The sequence below is a fragment of the Dromiciops gliroides genome, chromosome 1 (assembly GCF_019393635.1).
Source record: "Dromiciops gliroides isolate mDroGli1 chromosome 1, mDroGli1.pri, whole genome shotgun sequence".
Classification (NCBI taxonomy): domain Eukaryota; kingdom Metazoa; phylum Chordata; class Mammalia; order Microbiotheria; family Microbiotheriidae; genus Dromiciops; species Dromiciops gliroides.
In genome coordinates, this window is record NC_057861.1 from 706,752,357 (window position 1) to 706,778,582 (window position 26,226).

Sequence of the window (26,226 nt, forward strand, 5' to 3'; positions counted from 1 at the left end):
AATAAAAATGAAAAACGTGGCTCTTACTGATCCTTATGGGCACTAACAACCTCTTCTTGCCGAACCTAAAAGAGACATCAGTGAAGCTCCATGATCAGCCACATGGCCTCACAGGGAATGAAAATTGCTATTTTTTAAATTGATGGACTTGCTACATCATGATTAATAGAAGCAATTTCCTTTAGCACTTAGGCTCCTTCTTTCCCTCCCTCCGGAGGCCAGGCCATTAAGGAAGATGACAGTAATAGCCACCTCTGCCCAGCTAGTGAGTCCTAATGCATGCGCCTCAAGGGCTGGCATTCAGAATGCCCAGCATCTAGCCCCGAACGTAAATAAAAAAGACGCTCTGTTTAATAGGTATTTGCTGGATTTGGTAGTTGGTGAATCCTGGCTACCAGAGCTTGTCTTAGAGCTGGCCTCCTTTGGCCAGGATTTCACCTCCCTCCCGAAGAAGCTGTTCTCTGCTGTTCCGTGCTAGGCCGAGGCTGGAGGAGCAATTCTTTTCCTGAGAATACCCCCCTGTCCTCAGTAGAGCCTCTGAAGCCCCAGTGAGGTCGCACTATGATGACCCATGGCCATAAGGTGGGACATCAATCAGTTTTGGAAACCACTGGCAAGCTGCTGTGACTACCCAACTAACACGACCCCTCTGAATCCCAGTTTTCTTATCATTAAAATGTGGATTATACTAGTGACGCTACCAATCCCAGAGTTCAAGATGAAATGAGAAGATAAAACACTACATCGTGTGGTATTTTAAAAACAACTGCAACTACAGCATGCTGAACTAGTGCTAATGAACACAGACACATCCAGAGAGGGTCGCAATCTCTAGAAGAATCCTCTTCTACAGCAGCAATGCGAACCCTCTACTTTGTCTGGATGAAGAAAATGAGGTCCTGATAGTCTTGCAAAAAAACCTGGCTACCAAGAATTTAGTAGCCATCAAAACAGACAAATGAAATCATTGTTAAAGTGTCTGGGTCTATCCTGCCTCAGGTGGGCTATTCACAGGACTTAATCTCACTTTTCACTGGTCCGGGGGCTTTGACCTGCTGCTTCCAACCTGGGACAGCTCAGGGCTCCTAGGAGCTCACTGCTCTGATGCTGACTTAGTGCTGACACCCGTTTGGCAAAGTCACTACAGCTCAGAACTCCTGAGCTCAGGAGGTCCACCAGCCTCAGCCTCCCTGGTAGCTGGGATGACAGGCGTATATCACCACACCAGGCAAAATCAACATTCCTTCCACTAACCCTGCAAAGATCAAGGGATCTGCTCAATGTTACTGCAGTAATTTCCAAACTTTTGAGACTACAGCACCCTATCATTTGAAGGGCATGAGTTTGCCTCTTCCTTTCCTTTTTCCTAAAAGTTGTATATATTTTGGTTTTCATTAAGAAATAATTGTTGGGGCAGCTAGATGGTGCAGTGGATAGAGCACCGGCCCCAGAGTCAGGAGTACCTGAGTTCAAATCCAGCCTCAGACACTTAACACTAGCTGTGTGACCCTGGGCAAGTCACTTAACCCCAACTGCCTCACCAAAAAAAAAAAGAAAGAAAGAATTGTCACATGGTGGTTTTTTTTTTCTTTTTCAAGGGTTGGAAAGGAAATCTGAGACTGGTTCTGCCTCTCATCCAGGCCCTAACAGCTACTCATGGGCCCGATCCCCTGCTCCATTTCTAACCTGGGCAGCCTCGGAGCCCCAGCTCCCAGATACTCACCATATTGGCACGGGTCTTAGTGCAAATACACAATTGGCTTCAGACCTCACGCAGCTCAGAACTGCTAAACTCAAGAAACCTACAGCCCTCGGCATCATCAGTAGCAGAGACTCCTGCAGTGCACCACCACTAAACTCTTTGGAATAACTAAAGACATTCTGAATTGCTGTAGCATTCAAAAGTAATACCAGCTTCTTGATTTAGACTCCTTTGGCTAGTAATTACTAGTAATTGCTAGTGATTGACACTTTCTCTCCCCAAAGATCAGGGGTAGCTTGTGAGGCCAGAGCAGAAAAACACTCAACTCTTAAAACCCAGTTTTTTTGGCCTCTGCTACGTAAGAACAAATGCTCAACCCTGATTCTCAATTCAACAAATATTTATGAAGCACCTACCCATGAGCAACACTACGCTAGCTGCAAGGGGTGCAAAGATAATAAATAAGAAAGACCCTGCTTATGGTCTACTTGCAGGGAAAAGACACTGTGTATACAGATCTCCCTTGTGTGTACAAGAGAGAGTGTGATGGGGCAAAATAAGGATCCAGATAAAGTGGTGGGGAAGATTTGAGGGGGGACAAAGTACTTTCATCTGGGAGAATCAGGGAACACTTCATGGAGGAAATAGCTCCTGAGCTAAGACTTAGGGATTGTAATAGATGAAAATGAAGTACATGCATGTGCAAAAGCAGACAGGATACAAGAGGTCAGGAGCCCCTAAGTAATCCAGTTTGGCTTGAATATAGAGATCTTGAGAAAAAAAAAACTAACATTATTTTGGCAGCTGGGTAAGGAAAGGATGGGAGAGGGAAGAGCCTGGAGGCAGGGAAGTCATGGAGGAGGTTCTTAACAATAATCCGGGTAAGAGGTGATGAGGGCCTGGAATAGGAAGAAGGGAATGCAAGTAAAGGAGGGAACCCACCAGGAATGTGGAGCTAGGACTAAGGGGACTTGGAAATTGAAAGATGTGTCAAAGATGAGTCAGAGATTTCAAAGCTGGGTGAGATTCTCCAGAGTAAGATCAACACATTAACTCTCCTCAGCAATGAACTTGATGGTTAATTTCCTGTTACCCTTAGTAAGAAAACCTTCCTTAGTCACTATTCCTTTTGTGGCCGGGATATAACCTCATAACTGTTCCCTTTTTGCCTGCAAAGCCAGTAAATCTTGTTGCACAATCATCCACCAAGAAGCAAGTTTAACGGGTCCCCTGAGAAGCTGAAGAAAAATCACCCTTGAAAACTGCGGCATACTTTTGCGCAGAAACCCTGAGGCGTTTGCTATTTTTAATTGAGTATTGGTGGGGAAGAGGACCAGATGTGGAGTCAGGAGATGTGGGTTCAAGTCCAGGCTCTGCTCCTTACTAATTATGGAACCAAAGCAAGTCACTTGACCTCTATGGAGCTCAGTTTCCATATCTGTAAAAGGGTAAGAGAGTCTTGCTCAATCTATGAAGCTGCTATGCGCAAACACAATCTATCAAGTGCTACTATGTGGGAGGGAGTGTATTCAGCTCTCCCATCTCCCACCTGGTTTGTGAGTCCCACCCTAATTTGGTCCTATTAAACTTGACCTATGGACTTGTATTTCCCAGGTTTCCCTAACAAAAGCCCTCTGGTGGATTTCACCCAAGCTCCCCACTTTGACTGGGGCACACATCAGGCCAGTTGTTGCTTCCACGACTTTGTGCCTTCTCTCTTCCTGTTCCTTCACCCGGGAATGGCCCTACCTCAGGGGAGAAGAGCAGAATCTGCCTGCCCCTGCTGTGCAGGCCAGGCTGGTTGCCCTTCCCTGACTCCCACCCAAGCAAGAAGAAGGGAAGCTTTCCCTGAGACTGGACCGCTCTGAAGGATGAGCCATTGAGCTGTTGGTGCTTTTTCTGCCGCTTGAGGGCCTGGGGCCACAACCACAGGCCGAGCTTGTTTCTCTCTAAAAGTCAGAGAAGTTGTCCCCGAGAAAGGACTGATTCAGGAGACTAAGGCCGAAGCCATTAATGGCTTCCTGGCGGTAGAGGTTGTGGTTGTCATTTAGTTCATTAGTCACACCCAACTTTTTGTGACCCCCATTCGGGCTTTTCTTGGCAAAGATACTGGAGTGGTTTGCCATTTCCTTCTCCAACTCATTTTACAGATAAGGAAACTGAGGCGAACAGGGTTAAGGGACTTGCCCAGGGTCATACAGCTAGTATCTGAGGCAGAATTTGAACTCAGGTCTTCCTGACTCCAGGACTGGCACTTTGTCTACTCGGCCACCTAGCTGCCCCAGCTAGCTGGTAGTCTAAGACATAAGAAGGCCACCCAATAAGGAGTCGGTGTCCCCCAAAAGTTGTTAGCTATCCTCCAGCCCTGTCAGTCACCATCCTCATCTGTCCCTCTGCTCTGATACTGTCACCATCATGGCGCAGGCCTTCATCTCCTCTCCCCAAGGCTACTGCTTGGTGTGCCTGCTACAAATCTCTCCCCACCCCACTGCTTCCTCCACTCAGATGTCCAATTCATCTTCCCAAAGTGCTGGAATGACCTATTCAGTAAACTCCAGCAACTCCCTCTCTCTCATGGGATCAGAAATCCTCTGCCTATATTAGCTAGTTGTGAAAGAAAACAGTCAAAAAACCCCAAACTTCAGATTAAGGAATTGTCAAAGAGGAAAAGAAAAAAAATTTTTTAATGTGTTTCCATCTGTTTTCAGATACTATCAGTTCTTTCTCTGCAGATGGGCTGCAATCTTCATAAGTCCTTCAGGGTTATATTGGATCCATGACTACTCATGTATAACTTATTTTGAATTGCTTGAGTTCTTGTGGGTGGGGGGGAGGGGGGGCTGCGAATGGAGGGGGGGAGAAGTTGGAACACAAAGTTTTTTAAAAATTGATGTTAAAATTTTGTTTTTACATATATTTGGAGAAATAAAATTCTATTCAAAAAAAAAAAGAAAGAAATCCTTTGCCCAGCACTCAAAGCCCTTCTTCACCTGCTCCCCCCCCCCTTCTAGTCTTCCTACACCTCATACGATCCCCTCACAGGATCTTCCACCCAGTGACACTGGCTTCCTGGCTGTTCCTCAAACAAAACACTTTCTCTGTCAGCTCCAGGCATTTTCCCTGGTTGTCCCCCATGCCTAGAAGGCTCTCCCTCCTCATCTCCGCTTCCTGGCCTTTTCCCAGCTAAAACTGCACTTTCTATAGGAAGCCTTTCAAGACCCTCCTTAATTCTAGTGCCTCCACCTATTGATTATCTCCAAGTTATCCTGTATTATAGCTCATTTGTACGTGTTTGCATGTTGCCTCCCCATTAGACAGTGAACTCTTTAAGAGCAGGGACTGTCTTTTACCTTTCTTTGTATCCCCAATGTTTAGTACATTGCCTGGAATATAGCAGACACTTAATGTTTGTTAAGGGACAGACCCAACACAACTTGATGTGCAGAAGCATTTTCTTCTAGAGACTGGAGGGACTGAACTGACCTGAATCAGGGCTGTATCTTTGCTGAGTAGCCTTTCCCTGTTAAGGGTAAGTAAACCTGCTTTTATTAACAGCTAGAAGGTTTGGCAGTCTGATTCAACTCCAGTCAGGAATTCTAGCCAGGACTGAGGCAGGCCTGGCTCACATCACCCCCGAGAGATGCTTCACCCTGGATCTGCTAGAATACTGTGAATTACAGGGAGTTCAGTGTTTTCCAGTCATTTATTTCATAGTTTCACATGTCTGAAAGCACGTAGATTGTTTCAGTTGAATCCATTTCAGTCCCAAATGAATGCATTTTCCCATCCAACTCCCTTGGAGGGAAAGAGACCCTCTTCCAATGCTACGCCCATAAATAATACTGTCAGGCACAGCCACCAGTAGCTTCTTTGCCATCCCCTCAGGACCTGACATGGCCTGGCCAAGCTGTATGCTGCATGTGTACATCACAAAAAAGAGTCACAAAATGTCAGGGATGGAAAAGACCTGGAAATCATCTAACCCAACTCCTTCATTCTGAAGGGGTAAACTGAGGCCCCTCTGGGCCTCAGAGAGTAAGTTAGGATGTTCTCAATTTTTCAGTGAAAAACAACAAGATGACATGTCTGGAATAGGACTGTTCACTGCAGAAATGGGTGTGAGAGAAGAGCTTCCCTCAATGAAAGGAGAGCTTCTCTTTAAGAAGTTTAGAATTTAATTGGGAAGGTAAGATGTACATTGTGCATCTTAAGAAGCACTAAAAAAAAATCAGAACTATACATAAATTCTAGCAGTTGCAGGGGCAACTGCAATTAGGTAGGAACCTCAGCAGTGGTTTTTATTTTTTTTTTGGTTGTTGTTGTTGTTTTTTAGTGAGGCAATTGGGGTTAAGTGACTTCCCCAGGGTCACACAGCCAGTAAGTGTTAAGTGTCTGAGGCTAGATTTGAACTCAGGTCCTCCTGACTCCAGGGCTGGTACTCTATCCACTGCGCCACCTAGCTGCCCCTGCAGTGTTTTTAAGGAAGAAAAAATATTTAAAGAGAAAGTGGAAGTCTAATTTAGATAAAAGAAATGGTACCTAATAAGGGAATAGTTAGGAAGCAGAATTTTTAGCTGAACTGAAAGGCAGGTGCCAGTTGTTACTGAGCAGTGGGGGGGAGGGGGGATATTCAAAGGTCCCAGTGACATAGGTCTAAGATACAAGTGGGAGCCCCTGTCACTCCAGAGAAGAATAGCAGAGCACATCTCAACTCCAGAATCACTTCATCCTTACTTTATATATATTTAGTGCATACTTTATATTCATTCATCTGGATACAACCTGTACCCCCAGAAGAAAGCAAAATCCTTGAGGGCAGATGAACAAATTTGTTATCTCTGTATCCTCAGCACCTAGCACAATATCTTGCACAAAGTAGGTGCCATAATAAATACTTACTGCCATGAACAGACTTGAATCAAAGCAATCTCTAAGGGCAAACTAATTTGGCATAAAGGAAAGAATACAATAGTTGGGATCACAAGATCTGGGTTTGTATTCCAACTATTATTTATTCCTTGTATGATCATGAAAAAAATCATTTAACCCGTATGAGCCTCAGTTTCCCCACCTGTAAAGTGAGAGTTAGAAGAGATGATCTCTAAGGTCCCTTATGCCTCTAATTCAACAATGCCATGACTTGGTTGTTACTTGCTGTGTGACTAAGAAGAAAGAAGCTACTTTACCTCTATGACTCTGTTGCTTCTGTTAGAACATTAGGATAATACTTGTTTTCATCAAAGAATCAACTGGGGTAGATTTTGCCTTTCTGTAACTTATTAAATAAGATTTAGAATTGCCTGAAGGTCAGCAAGGTGAAGAAACACACCCTGAGTCACAGAGCTAGTTAACTCGTCTGGCACTATATCCACCATGCTACGCAGGCTGCCTACTGTGAGAATCAACTAAGATAAACTGATTACAACTGTGCTTTGTTACAATGTGATCTAAGTGAAGAAGAACAAGATCTACCCATGGTACAACACAAGGGATACTTTTGGATAGTACTCTTTATTGATATTTTTACTAGAGGAAAATTCTACTATCCTTATCACTTAGGTATTTATTTTGTGATTAAGTCAAGGTGCATTTGATACTGTGAAAACTTTGGCTTCCAAACCTCCCAATCGGTATATAAATGCCTTCTTCCAGTTCTCTTCATAGTGTCATTAAAGAGATGTCAGGGAAAATTAATTCAACTATACTCAACCTTTATTAAAGGCCCACTATGTCTGAGAGACTGTGCAAAGCACTGGTCTTGACCGGAGGTATTTTACAAACATGAGAATAACGTTTATATAAAATCTTAAAATTCAAGTCAACAATTAATTGTTGTTATTAAGCACACACTCTATACCCGGGGCATTGTGCTAGGCTTCTGTAATACAACAACCAAAAAATGAAACCATTCCTGTCCTCAAGAAACTTACATTCTACTAGAGGAAACAACAGGTTCAAAGAGTAAATACAAAAGACAAAATAAATAGAAGGGGGGGGGTGGATATAGAAACAAACAACTGGGGAACTCAGGAAAGGCTTCTCCTAGGAGAGAGACACAGCCTGAGGTGGACCTTGAAGGAACCAAGTTGTTCTAGAGATGAAGGCAAGAAGAAAAACATTCCAGGTATGGGGGAAAGTCCCTGCAAAGACCCATCGATGGGAAGTGCAATGTCCTGTTCTAAGAAGACAGATTGAGGGGGCAGCTAGGTGGTGCAGTGTATAAAGCACTGGCTCTGGATTTGGGAGGACCTGAGTTCAAATTTGACCTCAGACACGATACATACTAGCTATGTGACCTGGGCAAGTCACTTAACCCTCATTGCCTCACAAAAAAAGAAACAAAAAATACTTCAAAAGACAGATTGAGAGGAAATACTATTTAACCAGCCAAGAAATATTCCTTAAGCACCACCATCTACGGCCCTAGAGAAGATACTAAACACTTTATATGCATACCCCATTTTACAGATGAGGAAACAGGTTAAGTGACTCGCCCTTGGTGACCATGCTAGGGGCTGGGGGGTAAAAAGGGATTCCCAGGAGGGAGGGAGACGACCCTGATCACGGCCGGGATGGGGCTGAATGAGTCTCCTGGGGTTATCTGGTCCATCTCCATCATTTTACATTAGGGAGATTGAGGCCGGGGGGGGGGGGGGAGGGGGAAGGGAGCACCGGCCAAGTAGGAGAGGAGGGTCGAGCTGGGGAGCCCTCGGCTCTGCCCCTCCCCCTCTCCTCCTGTCCTTCTCCCCTCCCTCCCCACCCCCAGCATCCCGAATCCCGGGAGTCCTTGGCAACCAAAGAGGTTCCTCTCAACCGCCTCGGGCTCCTGAGGCTCCCACCCTCCCTCTGGGCCTCCCCTCGGCTCACCACTGCTCCGCTTTATCTCTCCAGGTCAGGACCGCCCTCATGGCCGCTCCCCTCGGGCCCTGAGCCGGACCCTGGGTCTCTGAGTCCCTCCCAAAACTAAGGAGCTCGTCTGGAAGCCACTTTGGCTACCTGGGCTACCCTGGGCAACGCACATGCGCTGTGTGTTTCACGGGCTACCTAGGACAACGCACATGCGCTATGTGTTCCGCGGGCTGACTAGGACAACGCAGAAGTCCCGAATGCGCCTGCGGGATAAGGGGGAGCGGGGAGCTTGTTGGATTGCGCATGGCTGAGGAACTATCTGCGCAGAGTGGAGATGAGGGGAGTAAAATAATAGAGCAGTGGGGCGAAGATGACTTACAAAGAAGCCCCTTCTGAAATACACCCAACCATAAGTACATGTACAAGCGCATTCCTACGTAGTGAACTCTGTGCATAAAAGGGAGATAGAAGACCGTCAAGGTGCAATTGCACATGTACGGGTTCGGGACGCTAGGCGCTTAGGCTACCTACGCTTGCGTGGTGAATAGGCAATTGGCGGGAAAGGGGAGGCGGGGCCACTAATCATGTGACTGTCGAGGCCGTCCAAGATGGCGCCGCCCAGGAACCCCTCTAAGAGAGCAGGAATGAGCTAACAGTCTGAGTCTCCCAACCCTCAGCCCGAGGGTTTCGGCTGGAGGCAGAGGTGTGGTTCCAGGCCCCCGTGGCCGCGGCGCGGCGCCGCGGGCACAGCTGCCCTGTCCTGCCCCCTCCCCCTGAGCGTCTCGGCCAGCTTAGAACTTCCTCTTTTTGCCCCCTTTCTACTCCGCTTCCTCTCTTCTCTACCGCTCAGCCCAGCCGAGGTGACGAACCAATCCTCCCTCTTCAGCCGCCTTCTCCTGAGCTTGGACTAAGAGCCCGACCCTAGGGTTATCTGGTACGGCTCGCCCCCCTTCTGCCGAGTCCAGCCACCTTCGAGCTTGCCCACTTGTGCAGACCTCAGGGGCTACGGAGAAAGGAGGAACCGGTACGGTCCCTGCCCCTTACCCAGCGGTCTGGGGTGGGTGGACGAGACTTTCGAATGTGAAACAAGGAAAGGACAAGTGTTGTTAGGACGTGTGAGCGCCTGACACGGGAATTAGGAGGTCAGCCCCGGGGCCACCGTAATAGAGTCTTTGTTAGAATTGCTAGAGAATTTGAGCTCCGTAGTCTAACCTCGACCTTTTACTACTATGATGCCAGTGGTATTTGTAATTGCGTGTGCATCATCATAATTAAGAGCTAAATTATGGCATGGGGTCAGAAAGATGGGGAAATAGGGGAGGCTAAAGGGAAGGTGTCACAAATGATTTGAGCTGTGTCCAGCTTAGTCTTAAATTTCGGAAATTGTTACCTACTTGAGAGATCATTTACATTCATCCCACTTTTTCAAATGAAATAGACAAGAGAGCAGTGAGACTTATCCCAGGTCACAAAGCTGGGGCTTCAGTCTAGGTCTTCTGACCTAATCCAGTGCTTGTTTTGTTTGTTTGTTTGTTTTGGTGTTTTTTTTCCCCCACTGTAACCACCTGAGTCCATTTCATTTTCAGTTTTTTGTTATGTTCGCAGCATTCTTGCCTTTGTAGCATCTGAGAATGGCTTCAGTAAGCTTTTAAGGCATGGGAGAAGAATCACTGTATTAGAGGTCTTACTAATCTGTAAATCAACTGAGGTGCTATCAGGCTTAGAAAAGATCCATGATTCCCTGCTTAGCTGAAAAGATTTCTGATAAAGTTGGCTTAAAGAGCAGGTGTAAAACCTTGACATTTCTTAAAATTAGCCAAAACGGTGTAGTGGAAAGAATGCTAGAGAACTGCTCAGACTTGGCTATGCAATCACTAGCTACACAACCTTAGGCAAGTCATTTTATTTCGGTCTGTTCCCTCCCCTGTACAGTGAGAAAAATGGACATCTCTAAGATGCCTTCCATCTCCAGTATTCTATGATTCTCTCATTTAGCGACTGTCAAGTGTTCTTAAACTCATATGAAACATAATCAGATTTTTACAGTGTTCTTTGATAAACAAAACAAGACAAAAGATCCTAACAAATAGTTTAAGACATCATAATTGTATTTGTTGTGCCTGTCATTTATATTGGAGACCTGACACCCAGAGGTCTCCACACAACATTGTTGTTAGTTGCTTCAGTTGTGTCCGACACTTTGTGACCCCATTTGGGGTTTTCTTGGCAAAGACACTGGAGTGGTTTGCCATTTCCATCTCCAGCTCATTTTATAGATGAGAAAACTGAGGTAAACAGGGTTAAGTGACTCGTCCAGGGCCACACAGCTAGTAAATGTCTGAGGCCAAATCTGAACTCAGTAAGATGAGTCTTCCAACATAGATAAGTCCTTAACTTGAGTCTCTCCTTTTATCCAAATAACCATTGGTTCTTGTTCTTCTCCAAATAACCACTGATTCATGTTCCTGATTGAATGAGCAAACCCAGTAATATGTCATTTCTCTTTCAGTGAGGAAATTGAAATCCCAGGAGTTGAAAAAAATGGGAGATGATGAGAAACAGTTAGAAATAGAAAGAAGAGAAGAAACAACTCTCCAGCTACAGGAACCTAATGCCAGCACTCAGTGCAATGGTGATACTGTCATGGAGTGCTCTAAGTCTACTCCTTGTGGATGGCAAAGAATTGTGAAACAAAGATTATCTGGGAAAACTGCTGGAAAATATGATGTTTATTTTATCAGGTAAATAAAGTAGATAAGATGCGTCATAAATCATTCATTCAGCAAACATTAATTTAGAACCAACTGTGTGATGTGCCCAGGCAGGTGATAAATACAAGAACAGGAATTTTGTGGTCTAAAAATATACCTTTCTCCTTTTTTTTGCCTGTATTGTAAGGCAACTGCTAAACCTACATTACTGTATTAGAAAATACTTTGAACTCTTTGAAATCACCTTTGGCAGCTCAGTGGCACAGAAAGATAGAGTGTTTGGAGTCAGGAAGACCTAAGTTCAAATCCTACCTCATACTAGCTGTGTAACCCTAGGCTAATCACTTAGCCTTTTTGTACCTTGGTTTCTTCAACTGTAAAATGGAGGTCTAACACCTACCTACCAGGGTTATTGTGAGGATCAAATGAGATGATATTTATAAAGTGCTCAGTACACACAGTGCCTGACACACATTAGGTGATATGTGTGTGTGTGTGTGTATAAAATGCTTATTCCCTTCTCTCTCCTCCCATCTTGAATGGAAATACTCTAAAATCAAAGTTTGATCATCATTTTCAATAGTCAAAGGTAAGTGCCTTTTACAAGTCTTGGAATGGAAATTCTTGATTAGCCATCACAAATTTGGTTCGTTTCTCTTTTTAAGTTGTTCATATTCATCACTGCATCAGTTCTCTTTATTTCCTTTTCTAGCCCTGAAGGAGTGAAGCTCAGATCCAAAAATGTACTTGCATGTTACCTGCACAAAAGTGGAGAGACTTCTCTTACGCCAGAAGACTTTGACTTCCGGGCCCCTCCCAAGAGTAACCTTCCATCAGAACCCCCACATCTCAGCGTGGAAGCTCTGGCAACACAGCTCCAGGTGGAGGAGAGGGGCCTGAGCCCAAAGCCTAAGCTTAGGAGGCCTCGAAGGGAAGAGAAAGATGCGCCTCCTCCCCCATGTAGGGCTTCACAGGTGCAAGACCAGAATAGTGAACCGTCTTGCTTCACTTCCAACCACAGGCTCCAAGAAGGGGCTGATGTCATTGACTCTCAGAAGCTGCAAACGCCTGCAGGAAAGGTAGCGACTACAAAAGGGAGTCATGGTAAGGAAGCTAAGAAACGGGGTCAGAAGGGTCATTCCGCTTGCACTCAAAGGCAGAAAAAGGCAGCATCTACTAAGGAAGCTATTTCCATCGCACAGGATGATCACCTTGAGAGACCCCTGTGCCGTTCTGCTGACCAGACGAGTGATGAGAATGTAAAGGTGATTGCTGAAGAAGGAAAAGAACTGATAAATAAAGTGTTTGCTTCAGGCTCACATTCCCAAACACAGACTGCACAAGGAGCTTCTTGTACAGAAAATACACTATGTGCCAATGAAGTTTCAGAATATAAAGAAAAGAGTGGGCGGACTTCTGTGGGATCTGAAAGGACCTTTATAGAAACTGGGGAAAAGAAGGAGCATTTGCCTGCTGACATTTTAAAATGTAATTCTGAAAGAGACAGCCGCAGCTCCCTGGAAGAAGAAGACTTGACTTCGGTGACAACATTTCAAGGTATATTTATGTTTTCACGAACTCCTGAAATTTCCTTGGGGGAGTTCATAAGGTTTACCATTACAGAATTTTGTACTCTGGGCCTGGACAGCGATTAGAACTTAATTAAGAATCTAAGATCTAAAAAAATAAAACATCTGGAGGAAATTCAAAAACATTCTGTACTATAGGCCCCCAATGACTAGGTTGTGTGGGATTTTTCTTTCTTTTTTTTTTTTCCTTTTTCTAACTTACACATTATAACTGACTGTGACAGGATTTTCATCTTGACAATCTAGAAAAAACACAGTCTTAGAGAAGCACCCATAATATTTATATTAAGATAAGTTATCATTTCTAATCTTCCCCTGGAGGGTCTCTAAAGCAGATAACCCCTGCCACCTCCCCCACCCCTAGTAGCTCCTGGGCTTCCCAAGCGTGCTATGCTTTACTCTCTGAGGATTAGGAGTACCAACAGGGAGTGGAACATGGCTGTTGGCTCTCCCTCTTCTCCATCTTCCACAATATTAGCAAACAACCCCCCTGGGCAAGGATCTGGGGTCTTGTGCCTTATTTTGTTCTACATGAGTCAGTGAGTAATAATCTTTTCTGCCATTCTTCATACCTCTATGTATATATTGTGTTGTATCTATAAATTGTTTCTATGATCATGCAGAATTTTTCACCTTCTCATATAACTACTCGGAAATGTTCCTTTAAATAATTCACCACTATCATCACTTGGTTCATCTCTAATTTGAAGTCTAGTTTTAATACGGAGACCAGAGCTTAGCGGAGGTTTTACTTTTATGATGCCTCAGTGGAGAAGAGATTCCATATATCATCCCTTAAAAGTGACTCTTTTTAGGCAGCACTGCAGTAGTGTGTTTATTCATCATGGCATCAGTGAATACCTCTTTGCCCCACTACGGGCCTCCTGCCATTGTGGTGTGTGGAAATGACCAGGTTCTCCACAGCTCTGCCAGTGGGGCGAGCAGAGGTCCTGGCAAGCCTCACGGGGCTGGATACTTCTTCAGATCCAAGATAGACGGGATGGCCTTCTCCAGCTCTGAGATTCTGAGACCAGAATACGTTACCCGTACTCTGCAAATAGGAGTTTGCCCATTAGGAGCTGAACTTCAGATAAGAGGGTTTGACCGCAGCGGAGGAGATGGCTAGTAGGCTTGAAGTCCATAATATCTGCCTCAGGAATGAGTATCAGAATGCGGCAGTATCATCCATGTTGCTTTGTCATATTTACAGTGGCCTATAACTGCCAGCTCTTATCCCTATGAGCAGGGATTTATGTACATGTATGAGTTTTCTAGAAACTGCACTGGAGAGCTCTGATGACAATGTAAAAATTCCCAGTTACATTCCAGGAGCTAAGAGGCCTGCCAGGTGCTCTGACTGCTGAATGGTTCCTTTGGGATCAGTCCCTTCAGCATTTAGGCCTGTCAGGAAGACAGAGTTTGCTCAGTTGCCATAGCTCTCTACAGACTCCACGTCCATACGGTATTTAAGTCATCATTGGTGCTTATAGCCCCTCATGTCATAAAGCTTTGGACAGTGTGCCTCTCCTTTTTATTGTTCCTGTTCCCATGATGTTTACTTGAATCGTGAATTTTCTAAATAATAATACCAAAAAAAACCACCCCAAAACAAAGCAAAACAGAATAATAATAATACCAAAAGCTAGCATTTATATAGCTCTTTGCAACACTCTTTACAAATGTCATCTTAACCTCATGACAGTTCTGGGCAATCATCCTCATTTAACAATTGAGGAAACTGAGGCAAATAGAAGTTAAATGACTTGCCTAAGGTCACACAACTGACACGTCTGAGGTGAGATTAAAACTTGGGTCTCCTGACTCCAGCTCCCCCACTCCATCCATTGCTAATTCTCTTTCCAGAAAACACCATCCAACGACCACAAGTGGAGAGAAGGAAAACCAGCCAGTACTTTTCCAACAAATACAATAAAGAAGGTACGGGAATGTAACAGTTGGATTCTGAGGCCACTCTGCGTATTTATTTAGCATTGACATGATGTATTTGTTTAGCCCTTAGTCCACCTCGACGGAAACTCTTTAAAAAGTGGACTCCACCTCGGTCCCCTTTTAATCTTGTCCAAGAAACACTCTTTCATGACCCCTGGAAGCTCCTCATCGCTACCATATTCCTCAATAGGACTTCGGGTAAGTGAGACCAGTTTTGAGACTATGGTGTGTAGCCCTGTATTAGCAGAAGCGTAAAGACCTGCTTTCTAGGCCTGGCTCAGCCACCAACCAAATACGTCGCCCTAGGCAAGTGAATTGTCTCTCTGGGCATCAGCTTTCCTGATGGTTAAAATGAGGGGTTTGGACCAGAAAGTATCCAAGATCTCTCTCTCTCTCCAGCTTTCAAATGGTGGGTGAAAATGCTGTCTTCATTTTTCATCAAGATACCTTCCTGCTTCTGTGGAAAACCTACTAGGTTTTAGTTACTACAGTAACTGTTTAACATCATCCATTCAACTGTTTCTTCATATTTTTCTTGGAAACCAATAATTCTCAGCTTTGTGTCCCCAAACTCGGTCCTCTTGCTTTACTTTGTAGAGCTTGGGCTCTTCCAGTTTCACCATTTCTAAAATGTTTTTCTATTGTGTGTTCTTCTCTCTTTCATTTCTTTCTCTCAGAGCCATTCTACTTAGGCTTCAGTGATATTTTCTCTGATCTTTCCTATGTATAGTCACTTATGTTCTTCATCTTGAATTCCACGAACAATCTTATTTCCAGTCACCTGGCCTGTGACTGTGCCCTGAAGACTGCTGAGTTTACCCATCCATCCTGCTCACGTTATCTCCCCTGTTAGAATCCTAGCTTCCTGAAAAAGCAGGGACTGCCTCAGCTTTTTTTCTCTTTGATCTGCAGTGCTTAGCACAGTGCTTGGTAATAAAAAGAGAAAAGGTTAGTAAAAGTCACACCTTGAAAAAGGTCTGACATTATATAAAGAGCACTTAGACCCATCACTCCCCATCTCTGCAAAGAAACAAGAGACGTACTCTCCCTTGGGAACAAGCTTAATCATTATGATTTCACTGTAATCAGTTTTGTTTATTTATTTTGCTGTTCATTCATTCCGTGTTTATAGTTGTGGTCATTGTGTGTGTTGTTGTCCCAGGTCTGCTTACTTTGCATCAGTTGATACTTCTTCCCATGCTTCTCAACAGTCATCAAATTTGTAGTTTTTTACAGTTCAGTGATATTCACTACACTCGGGTACCGCAGCTTGTGTAGCCATTCCCCAGTCAATGGGCATCTACTTTATTTTCAGTTCTTCAGTACTACAAAGACTGCTTGCTGCTATGCATCTCTTTTTTTTTTTTTTTTTTTTTTTTTTTTTTGCAGGGCAATGAGGGTTAAGTGACTTGCCCAGAGTCACACAGCTAGTTAGGTGTCAAGTGTCTGAGGTCGGATTTGAACTCAGGGAGTCCTGAATCCAGGGCCGGTGCTTTATCCACTGTGCCACCTAGCTGCCCCGCTATGCATCTCTTAATGTCCATGAGGTCTTTCCTCTTGGGGGTAATAATGCCTCCCAGGGTGGGTCAGGGGGCTTATTGGGATTCTTTGTTTGTTTGTGTTTGTTGTTGTTGGGTTTTTTTTAACTAAAAAAAAAAATTTTATTTATAGTTTTGAGTTCCAAATTTTATCCCTCCTTCCTTCCCTCCCTCCTGTCTCCCCTTCTTGAGGCTGTAAGCAGTCAGATATAGGTTATACATGTGTAGTTGTGTAGAATATTACCATATTAGTCATTTTGTACAAGAAAACTTGAGTAAAAGAAAAAATGAAAGAAAGTGCAAAATAGCATGCTTTAGTCTTTGTTCAGTCAATATCTGTTCTTTCTTTAGAAGTGGATAGTATGCTTTATCATTACTTATTGGAATTCTTAACAATTCTGGGTCTTTTCCTATTTTGAGGCAGGGGGTGAGGCAATTGGGATTAAGTGACTTGCCCAGGGTCACACAGCTACTAAGTGTCAAGTGTCTGAGGCCGGATTTGAACTCAGGTCCTCCTGAATCCAGGGCCAGTGCTTTATCCACTGCGCCACCTAGCTGCCCCAACTCTGGGTCTTTTTACAATACATCTGTTAGCTAGAAGTATGGTGTGGTCACTCTTATTCTGGTCTTCTAGAGAAATCTCATTTTCATTTATTTATTTCTTCAGACTTTCTATTAGTTTTCCTTTAAGGTTTTTCTTTGAAAGGTTTCTGTCCTTTTTCCTCTTTTTTTGGCTTTTCTCTTTAATTTGATTTGCTGCATTTGTTATTGTTTTTGTGATCCAGGGAAGTGACTTCAGTTGTTATCACTTACTCTGCTAGACATGCTGTATCTCACTTGTGCATATTTCTTTCCAGAAGTTCCCTATTATCATTTGGCATTTCTGTTTTTTGTTTTGTTGGGGAGGAAGACTAGCTATAATTTTATCATTTTGTTACTTGGATTAATATATCCTTCAGCAACTAATAGCACATAGTGCCCCTGACTAATCCATTCTTTATGTTCCAAGCTATTAGCCAACAAGTATCGGTTTTCTAGGCAGGTACTCCCTAGTTTCAGGAATGACAGGTGGAGGCAACCTTACCTAGCTTGGCCTAGCAGAGAGGGCCGATTTGGGCCAGATCACCCTATTTCTCTGGGTATCATCAGTAAAACCTGCCTGGGGCAGAAAACCTTTTTTTCAGCCACAAGTAAACCTGCTTTGAGCTTCTTAATCTCTGAGAAATAAACAAATAGAAAAGTCCCTCCTCAGTGACCGTGTTCACCAGCTGTTGTTTTTATCCAGGCAAGATGGCAATACCTGTGCTCTGGGAGTTCCTGGAGAAGTACCCTTCGGCTGAGGTGGCGAGAGCCGCAGACTGGAGGGAGGTATCAGAACTCCTCAAGCCGCTCGGCCTGTACGACCTTAGAGCCAAAACAATCATCAAATTCTCAGGTACTTTCAGATGACTCTTCAAAGACAATCACAGCTAAAATACTGGCATCCTTGGGGGCAGCTAGGTGGTGCAGTGGATAGAGCACTGGACCTGGATTCAGGAGGACCTGAGTTCAAATCCAGCCTCAGACACTTGACACTTACTAGTTGTGTGACCCTGGGCAAGTCACTTAACCCTTACTGTCCCGAAAAATAAAATAAAATAAAATAAAATAAAATACTGGCATCCTGTTATACCCTGAGCATGGAATGCATTCATTTAGCACAGTGGGGGATATAGGATATGAAAACCAACCCACCTCTCCTGGGCCTCAGTTTACCACTAGGTCAAACAACCAGTAGTCAGTAAGCACTTAATAAGGGTCCAGCACTTTGACAGGCTGTTGTGAAACACACAAAGCAGTGTCAGAGGCAAGTCCCTGCCCTCCAGTTGCTTAAAGTCTGATTGAAGATGAAAAGTGGTATTGTTGTTGTTCAGTTATGTCCATGACTCCATTTGGGGTTTTCTTGGCAAAAATACTGGGGTGGCTTGCCATTTCCTGCAGCTCGTTTTACAGATGAGGAAACTGAGAAGAACAGGATTAACTTGCCCGGCCAGGGTCACACAGCTAGGAAGATGAGTCTTCCTGCCTTCAGGCCTGGCGTTCTGTGGCGCCACCTAGCGGCCCATCAGAAGTGTAGACACACCCAAAAAGATGACAAAGTACCAAATGGGTGCCCTGGAAGGTAACCAGCACAGTCATTCTGAGGAGGGAGAGTGCAGGTGGTCTCTTCTCACTTCAGATGTCATGGCCTTAATAGGAGGTCACTTAGTGTGTGGTGTCATATCACACCCTGAATGCCGAGGTGGTCAGGGAAGACTTGCCAGCCTTTTCCCTTCTCTTCCTGTCATTCTGTCCCCTGTTCTTGGGGCTCGTTAACCCCCTCATCTTATGAGTCTTTCTTCTAGATGAATACCTGACTAAACAGTGGAGGTACCCAATCGAACTGCATGGCATTGGAAAATACGGCAATGACTCCTACAGAATTTTTTGTGTCAACGAATGGAAGCAGGTGAGGAGCCTCCCATGCCCAGAAGCCTGACAAAGTGACAGCCTTTGTGTCTGAGGAGGAAAGCCACTCCTTTCAGCTCTGCGGTCACCACGGCGACCGTGGGAGGGTTTGGGCTGGGAGATAGGGTCTCTCCAAGGAAAGCTGCCTCTTCCCTCAGCCACACACAACCTCTGCTCTCTGGCCGCGTCACACCCCATCCTGACCCCATCCTAGAAGGCACCTTACAGGCCGTCCAGTCTAATCCCACCCTGCTTGACTCTTGCCTCCCATAGATGGGTGGGAAGTGGGAAGAGTCCAGGGCTCAGAACCCAGAGATCTGGGCTTCCATGGGAGCTCTGCTGGTTTCTAGCTGTGTGGCCTTGGGCAAGTCCCTTCCCTTCTCTCTGCCTCTGCTTCTTCATTGGTAAAACAGGAGTGTGATCATCCTCGTGATGCTTGGGTGCCCTCAGCTCGGGGTCGTTCTGAGCAAAGTGCATTGTGAACTCTCAGTGGCTGCCCCTTTGTGAGCTGTGAGCCACGAGCCATGAGCCAGCCGGTGGCAGCATCCCTTACAGAACAAACCCGATCATGAACGCTCTGCTCCAACACCCCCCAAGGTGACAGGCAGACTGGGGACTCTCTCCTCACCAGGAGGCAACAGAATCCATCCAATTCCTCTTCCACAAAACAGCCCTTTGATGATTTAAGGGATCTACTTGTCCCTGGCCTACACTGCTTTGTCTCCGGGTAAAACCTCCCCAGGTCACTTCCTCGTGGGACATGATCCGAAGCCCCTTCACCATCCTGGTCACCCTCCCCAGGACATGCTCTGGTTTGTCAGCATTACTCATATATATAGTAGAGCACAAGGTTCCAGAAGTGTTCAGGCTAACCAGCATAGGACACCCAAGGTCTACTGCACCCTGGGCTTCAGTTAATGCAGCCTAAAATGGCATTCATTTCTCTTCAACTAAATGCTGCTGACACAGATGTTTCAGTCAGTGACCCTCCCTAAGGCTTTGTCCTGTGAGCCACCACCCGGCCACATTCCCAGCATCCTCTACATGATTTTTTCTAAAACAGAGAAGTCCCTGAGTGCAAGATTGGCTTTCAGTCCTATTGCATAGGGTGTCCTAAAAGTCTTAGTGCCATGTAAGCTTTAATAGATTAGTATTTAATTTGTTAGACTTGGGCTCATCTTTTTGGGCTTCAGTTCTGGCATTCAGTGTATGTAGCCTCCCAGGTTGGCGTCACCCATAAATTTCACAAGCACATTCTGTCCTTATCCGTCTCCCTCTGGCTTGAGAGGATGCCTTCAGTTTGGTTGTTTGTGCAGCTCTGAATCCACCTAACCACCTGGGATCCAGCTCACATCCATCCTTTTCGTCCACCACCTATTGGGAGATCTTAGTAAACGTCTTCCTTTTGCACCTTCCTGGGTGGTGAGACCTGCCTGCTTGCCCTCCCTCTGCCCAGAGGAGCTTGGTGTTCATCCTCATTTTGCAGATGAAGAAAGTGAGGCCCAGGTGGATTCCAACGACTTGCCAACAGTCATATAGTAGGAAGCAGCAGAAGCAGGATTCAGACCCAGGCTCTCTGACCCCAATCTCCTGCATTGCCTGTTTATAGTTCACCCTATTAGATGAGCCTCCCATATCAGACACAAGTGGTCATGGGTGTGATACTGCTAACTGATTCGAATGATTCTGTACCCCCTGGGGCTTAAAGAATGCTTTTAATAGGGGCAGCTAGGTGGCGCAGTGCATAGAGCACCAGCCCTGGAGTCAGGAGTACCTGAGTTCAAATCCAGCCTCAGATGATTGACACTTACTAGCTGTGTGACCCTGGGCAAGTCACTTAACCCCAATTGCCTCACCAAAAAAAAAAAGAATGCTTTTAATAGAAATTAATATCTGGGATTTGTTTCTGCTCCTTCTTAATCTCTTTTTTCCCAATGTTTTCTTCCAGGTTCATCCTGAAGACCATAAGTTAAATAAATATCACGACTGGCTCTGGGAAAATCATGAAAAACTAAGTCTTAGTTGAAAAGCCATAATGTTTTAAACTAGATTTCTGCCTGTATCAGGCCTCCCTTTCTGAGGAGCATGGACTCATCACAGCCACTCATCACACTCTCTGCCTGTGCAGATTCAAATCACAGCAAACAGGGATGAAACCAAGTTATCCACATTTTATTCAATAATAGCCATGGTCTCCATTGCATTTGGAACCAGATGTGCCAGAAAAATGCTTTGATACTTTTTAAAATAAATAGTGAGCAAATCCAACTTGTTTTTTATAGGAGTTGTTTTGTTTTGTTTTTTTCTCCTTGAAGTATGCAGTGCCTTCCAGGGCTGATTTTGTCTAAGTTTGCAAGATGCGTAAAATTGAGACCCGGAGATGGACCCCCACCTCCATGTCCCTTTTGGGTTGTGGAATTTCAGAGCCCACAGCTCCCACGGCTTCATGTCAAAACCAGAAAACTTTCTGCACAAGCTGACTGAAACCAGAATTCCAGAGCGGGGAAACCTCTGATCCCTGTCGCAATTCAAATACCCTGAAAATAGGGAACAAAATGTGCCTATTGGTCATTTATATTCATGTGTACGTATGCGTCTTAGTGTAAATGGCCTTGAATAGATTCTAAGGGGTCCAGTGATTCTTTACATAGCCCAGTAAGCATAGATTTAGTGTGAACTAATAGGGGAAATAAAGAATGCCAAGGCCCTTGGTAAAACCCCTACAGTCTTGGGGAAGCAGCCCTACCCTGAAGTCCTTATGCTTCCATATGGTCACATTATATCACCACCGTGGCTGTTCGGCTTCAAATAAACAAGCTTCTTGCCCTGCCTGGTCTCTTATTTAAATGCTTTATTGAGCCATGAGCTGCCAGAGAAAGATGGGGACTTGGGCTTTAATTCTGTGAGAACCTAGAGACCTGACTTGGGAAAATACTAATATGATCACACACACCTCAAATTGTGGCCAAGTGCTGACATAGTGGTCCCACGGCAATGGTGCCAAAACCAAATAGAAACGGAGCCATTAATTCATACATAAGAATCCTTGGGCTGCATATTAATTAACTTAGTTTTAAAATGTAATGTTACCTGTTGTATTTTTATTTATTTTGTTACATTTTAGGGTCAGCATTCATGTTTGACGCCTCTGTCCTAGAGGATTCTTGCTGTGTGTGATGCCATCTGAGAGGGGGAGAAGGAGGACAATGGGTGGGACTGGGGAGCAGCCCAAGTGGGTTGAGGGCCCTCCAAAATAAACCTCATCTATTTGGTGTTTCATGATTATCCTCTACAGATACTGGTTGGGGGCCCTGCACAGATTCAGTCATGGGCCTAGGCACTGGAGAGACAAGTATCTCATATTATTGCAATTATTATTATTAATATTTAACATTATTATTAATATTAATCACTATTAATTTCTCTCCTAGAAACACTCAGTCCTTACATAAAGTTATCCCTAACAATCCTGGTATAACATAAAGCAGGATAGGTCACCACTTCCATGAAAAGCTGCTTCAATGTTCAAGTTAATTTTCTTTTTTCATTCTTTTTTCAAAAAATTTTTTTCCAATTACATGTAAAGATATTTTTTTGAGTTGCAAATTTTTCTCCCACCCTTCCTTCCTTCCCCCCTCCCAAGGCCAGCAAGCAATCTGATACAGGTTATACATTACAATCATGTTGAACATATTTCCACATTAGTCTAAAAGGAGGATCCAAAAAAAAACAAACCCAGAAAGAATTAAAGCTAATTTTCTTAACCTAATTTTTACAAGATTATCACACTAGGAAGAAGACAGGGAAGGGGGTGGGGGAAAGAAGGAGTAGTTGAAGCTTTTTTTTTCATTTTAATGCACAGAAGAGAACAGAAACATCAGCTGGGCAGGCTTGAACGAGTTACATATTTATTACATGCTTAAAAGCAAGCAATCGAGATTTGCAGTTTCATTGACAATCCTCTTTTTTGGGGGGGGGTTCTTTTAAGTGGAAATGCCAGCTTTATTCATCTATTAAGTGCAGAATATTTTTTTTTTAGGCAATGGGGGTTAAGTGACTTGCCCAGGGTCACACAGCTAGTAAGTGTCAAGTGTCTGAGGCTGGATTTGAACTCAGGTACTCCTGAATCCAGGGCCGGTGCTTTAACCACTGCGCCATCTAGCTGCCCCAGAATATTTTTTGAGACAAAAAAAAAATGCCATACTATATTCAGAGTATCCCAAAAGTCTTAGTGTTTAAGCTGCAATAGCTTAAAACCACACTAAGACTTTTGGAACATCTCTGAATTGCTGCTGATACCTAGCAAAGGAGAGTATCCCAAGTGAGGTGCCCAAAGGCACCACAGACCTGGTTATCCTCAATGGGAAATTTCTAGTAGACTGTATGCAGTCCAGAGAAATGATCACTGGTTCACGAGTCAAGGTGTCCTTGGAAGACTGCCTGTTTGCTGCTGTCCCTGTCAGATGCTGTAATATATTAGGTTCTGAATTAGTCTTCAATTTTATATCTGACCCCCAGGCCATAACTGTTTGCTCAGCCAATTCAAATACTTCGCATCAACTTCAGTTCATTTGAGAACATTTTGCACTAAATCTAAAGTGTTTGTTTGCTTAGTAGATTCTCACCTCATAGAGACATCCAAAGTGTGATTGGGTGACATGAATGATTTACTCAGCCAACTCCACCCTTACATGGGCCCTAGAATTGAAAGTCTAGTAATTCAGTTATACTCAGAGCTCTGTATCTCCCTGACTAGCCAGAGTGGCACTATGATACTTGATATGCATGATGTACATCTAAGTATCCAGTATCACACTCTAGTGTGATAAGAATTCAGACTTCTGATGAGAATATTTGCCCAGATCCCTTGGGGGCAGTCCTTAGCCAAACACCTGGGCAAAATCTGAACACAGTTTTAAAAACTGGGATTTCACTGTCCCCCAGAGCTTCTGCAAGAAAGCACTGAAAATGGCATTAAGTACCCCAAAAACTGAGTACAGTGCTAATACTAAGCTAAAGAAGGATACAAAGCACAGGTAACAGTCTTCCCTAAAGAGGAAATAAAACACACGTATAAAAAAGCTAATAAATAATTAGAAGCAAAATAAAATGCCCAGTAAGACTGGTCAGGGAAAGTATAAAGTTGCTTTTTGGTTGTGTCCAACTCCACATGACTTTTCTTAGCAAAGTTACTGGAGAGGTTTGCCATTTCCTTCTCCAGTGTGTCCCCATTTTGCAGAGGAGGAACTGAGGCAAATAAGGGTTAAATGACTTGCCCAGGGTCACACAACTAGGAAGTGTCACATTTGAAGTCAGATCTTCCTGACTCTTGATCCTGTGTTCTATCCGCTGAAGCACCCAAGTTACCATTATTATGTGAGGTCTGTAACCCCGTCGGGTACCTAGCCATAATCAAAGTTTAAACATAACCAATATTGAGGGGCAGCTAGGTGGTGCAGTGGCTAAAGCACCAGCCCTGGATTCAGGAGGACCTGAGTTCAAATCCAGCCTCAGACACTTGACACTTACTAGTGTGACCCTGGGCTAGTCACTTAACCTTCATTGCCCTGCGAAAAACAAAACATAATTAATTAATTAATAATAATAACCAATATCTATTGCGTTTAATTGAACATCCCTTTGGTTCTGGTCTTCACTTTCCTTCTGACCGAGAACGTAAGACAGGCCGACTTCTGCCTGAGAGGGTAGAGAGAAAACGCCAACCTTTAGATTTTCCCCAAGTATCCCGCAGCAGCCCTCCTTTTTTTTACCCCCAAGGTAGGAAGGTTATCTGCCGTAGCCGCCGCGGCCACACACGTGATTTACGGTAATGTAACAAGTTCGCGGGCCCCTCAAGGTTCGGATCTGCCCTTCTGTACAATTAGAGCTGCGAGACCGTAGTCATGACATCCAGTTTTGCAACACTCTGCTCGAAGCTGCCACACCTAGTTAGGATCCAAAAGTGCAACCGATCGGTCGGTCTTGACACTCCTAAACTTACACACTCATTAGATGCCCGTCAAACGCTCTGATCCCAAGTTTACAACGTATACCTTTTCCCACCATTTTCCACAGTCGTCACTCACCCTTCAGATGATCAACCACGACAGCGTGATGTACCCACTCACGTATATGATGTTAGGTAAGACTCCACGTGCCGCAAGCCCTCGGGATCCTGGGGCCAGATGAGGCAAAAACCGCCTATTGAGGCTGTGAAAAGCACTGACCTGGAAATTAGGAGTCTAGTCCTCCTGTCTCTAAACTGTGTGACCTTGGACAAGTCATCCGCCTTCTCTGAACCTCCGTTTCTTCCTTATTTGTGAAACAAAGAGGTGTGTGGGCGGGCCCTTATCTACCTCTAAAGACCCTTCTATCTAAAATTCTAAGACAGAGAAGGATAGGTGGGGCGCCCCACCCTCCCACCCAAGCAGTCACTGGACTAAGTTGGACAATGGAATCTAGAGAGCCCCGGACAGAACTAACTGGAAAGTCAGATTATGACGTTAAAGATCATTTTGTCCAAGCCCCTGATTTTACAGTGAAGGAAACTGGAGGTCAAGGGATTTGCTGAAGGTCACCCAGCTGGTTGGCAGAGCCGAGATTCAGACTGGGCTCCAATTCTGTTTCGATCCCCTAGAGGTAGAGCCTAAGGCAGAGATGTTGCATAAACCCGTGCTCTATTATTAGCCACCAGAGCCTATAAGGTTTCTTTGTAACCTGTGAGTCGACTTCACCAAACAAGTAATGTCCAGTTTGCCTCTCCTGGGGTTTATTTTAATATTCAGTCTGATTTCATTCCTCAGATCACACTTTAGGCAGTCAGTGTCCTAGTAACTGACAAGCAAAGAACAGCCCAATTTTTCTTCTTTCAGCAACATGCAACAAATATTTTTATTAAGAACAGCCATTTTTCAGGCTGTCCTTATGCAAAATGTTTTGTTTTGTTTTGAAAGCCCCTTCCCTCAAGGGGCTTACACTCTAGTAGGGAAACTAAGACATGTACAAAGATCACTATATGACAAATTCAAAATTTTTTTTTTTGGTGAGGCAATTGGGGTTAAGTGACTTGCCCAGGGTCACACAGCTAGTAAGTGTCAAGTGTCTGAGGCTGGATTTGAACTCAGGTCCTCCTGAATCCAGGGCCAGTGCTCTATCCACTGCACCACCTAGCTGCCCCTAAATTCAAATTTTTAAAAAACCATCAGGAAACCTCTTATGAAATAAAATAAAGCAAAAACAACAACAAAACAAACATATACAAAGAGGAATGGAATACAAAGTAACCACAGTCATAATTAAGAAAACAGGAACAAGAGGGCAGCTAGGTGGCGCAGTGGATAGAGCACTGGCCCTGGATTGGGAGGACCTGGGTTCAAATCTGGCCTCAGCCACTTGACAGT

The 26,226-nt window shown here is 44.4% G+C and overlaps 2 protein-coding genes across 8 annotated transcripts in view; one reads left to right on the top strand and one right to left on the bottom strand.

The window, feature by feature from the left end:
* The window catches only part of IFT122 (intraflagellar transport 122), a 73,109-nt gene extending 64,403 nt beyond the window's left edge, over positions 1 to 8,706 (bottom strand). For all 4 annotated transcript variants that reach the window (XR_006354161.1, XM_043978008.1, XM_043978011.1 and 1 more), the window contains exon 1: positions 8,570 to 8,706. Coding sequence is in view for 3 of the 4 variants with exons in the window: in XM_043978008.1 (XP_043833943.1) it covers positions 8,570 to 8,610 (41 nt within the window). In the remaining variant the exon portion in view is untranslated. The remainder of the gene's footprint in view (positions 1 to 8,569) is intronic.
* A 439-nt stretch (positions 8,707 to 9,145) lies between these two features.
* MBD4 (methyl-CpG binding domain 4, DNA glycosylase) lies at positions 9,146 to 21,608 on the top strand. 4 transcript variants are annotated; one of them, XM_043975403.1, is made up of 8 exons: positions 9,146 to 9,254; positions 11,061 to 11,292; positions 11,975 to 12,819; positions 14,715 to 14,789; positions 14,865 to 14,999; positions 17,625 to 17,774; positions 18,724 to 18,827; positions 20,775 to 21,608. In XM_043975403.1, the coding sequence occupies exons 2-8, from the start codon at positions 11,093 to 11,095 to the stop codon at positions 20,850 to 20,852; spliced, it is 1,587 nt and encodes a 528-aa protein (XP_043831338.1). In that variant the 5' UTR covers positions 9,146 to 9,254; positions 11,061 to 11,092; the 3' UTR covers positions 20,853 to 21,608. The 4 variants fall into 4 exon arrangements, with proteins under 4 accessions (XP_043831338.1, XP_043831337.1, XP_043831339.1 ...); XM_043975402.1 differs by having other exon boundaries at positions 9,158 to 9,575; XM_043975404.1 differs by lacking the exon at positions 14,715 to 14,789 and having other exon boundaries at positions 9,158 to 9,575.
* The last annotated feature ends 4,618 nt before the right edge of the window (positions 21,609 to 26,226 follow it).